The sequence below is a fragment of the Apteryx rowi genome, unplaced genomic scaffold (assembly GCF_003343035.1).
Source record: "Apteryx rowi isolate R43461 unplaced genomic scaffold, aptRow1 scaffold_46, whole genome shotgun sequence".
Classification (NCBI taxonomy): domain Eukaryota; kingdom Metazoa; phylum Chordata; class Aves; order Apterygiformes; family Apterygidae; genus Apteryx; species Apteryx rowi.
In genome coordinates this window covers 1847437-1848004 of record NW_020450716.1, presented here as the reverse complement: position 1 = coordinate 1848004, position 568 = coordinate 1847437, and the positions used below count along the sequence as shown (strand labels likewise).

Genomic DNA, 568 nt, shown 5'->3' with positions numbered 1-568 from the left:
CCCTGCAGCAGCCACAGCACCAGCCGCCTCCACCTCCGCGGCGGCGGGAAGGAGGAAGGCGGGCGCCGGCCCGGAGCCGCCGCAGGGGGAGGGCCGGGCCCCGCTCCCCGGGAGCGCGCCGGGCCCGGGCCCGGGCCAGCGGGGCAGCCAGCGGGGACCGCGCGGGCTGCGGCCCCCCGGGGGCCGCGCGGGCGGGCGGGCGTGTGCGCGACCGGGGCGGCGGAGGCGGCGCTTGGCGCGGGCAGGGGGCGGAGCGTGCGCAGCTGCCGGCGCCCTTTAAGCCACGCCGCCCGCCCGCCCGCCTCGGTGTCTGTGCAGCCGGGGAGCCGCGCGGGCAGGAGCCGCCGCCAGCGCCACCGCGGGACGCGCCTCTCTTCCTCCTCCGTCGCCCCTCTCCGGCACCGCCGCCACCCCCTTCCTCCCCACCCTCTGCCCCGCCGCGTCCCGCTCCTCCCGCCACAGCCAGCTCTAGGATGCCCCGCTATGAACTGGCTTTGATCCTGAAAGCCATGCAAAGGGTGAGTGCGGGAGGGGAGCCGGGAGGGAGGGAGCCGGCCAGGTGGGACCT

The 568-nt window shown here is 79.9% G+C and overlaps 2 protein-coding genes across 3 annotated transcripts in view; both read left to right on the top strand.

The window, feature by feature from the left end:
- Positions 1–430: 430 nt before the first annotated feature.
- Positions 431–568, top strand: part of SLC5A3 (solute carrier family 5 member 3) — a 22571-nt gene continuing 22433 nt past the window's right edge. The window contains exon 1 of one of the 2 annotated variants that reach the window (XM_026077645.1): positions 431–518. The gene's annotated coding sequence lies outside the window, so the exon portion shown is untranslated. The remainder of the gene's footprint in view (positions 519–568) is intronic. The other variant, XM_026077646.1, reaches the window with a different exon arrangement.
- Positions 464–568, top strand: part of MRPS6 (mitochondrial ribosomal protein S6) — a 49515-nt gene continuing 49410 nt past the window's right edge. The window contains exon 1 of the mRNA XM_026077648.1: positions 464–518. Coding sequence (XP_025933433.1) covers positions 474–518 — 45 coding nt within the window. The 5' untranslated portion in view covers positions 464–473. The remainder of the gene's footprint in view (positions 519–568) is intronic.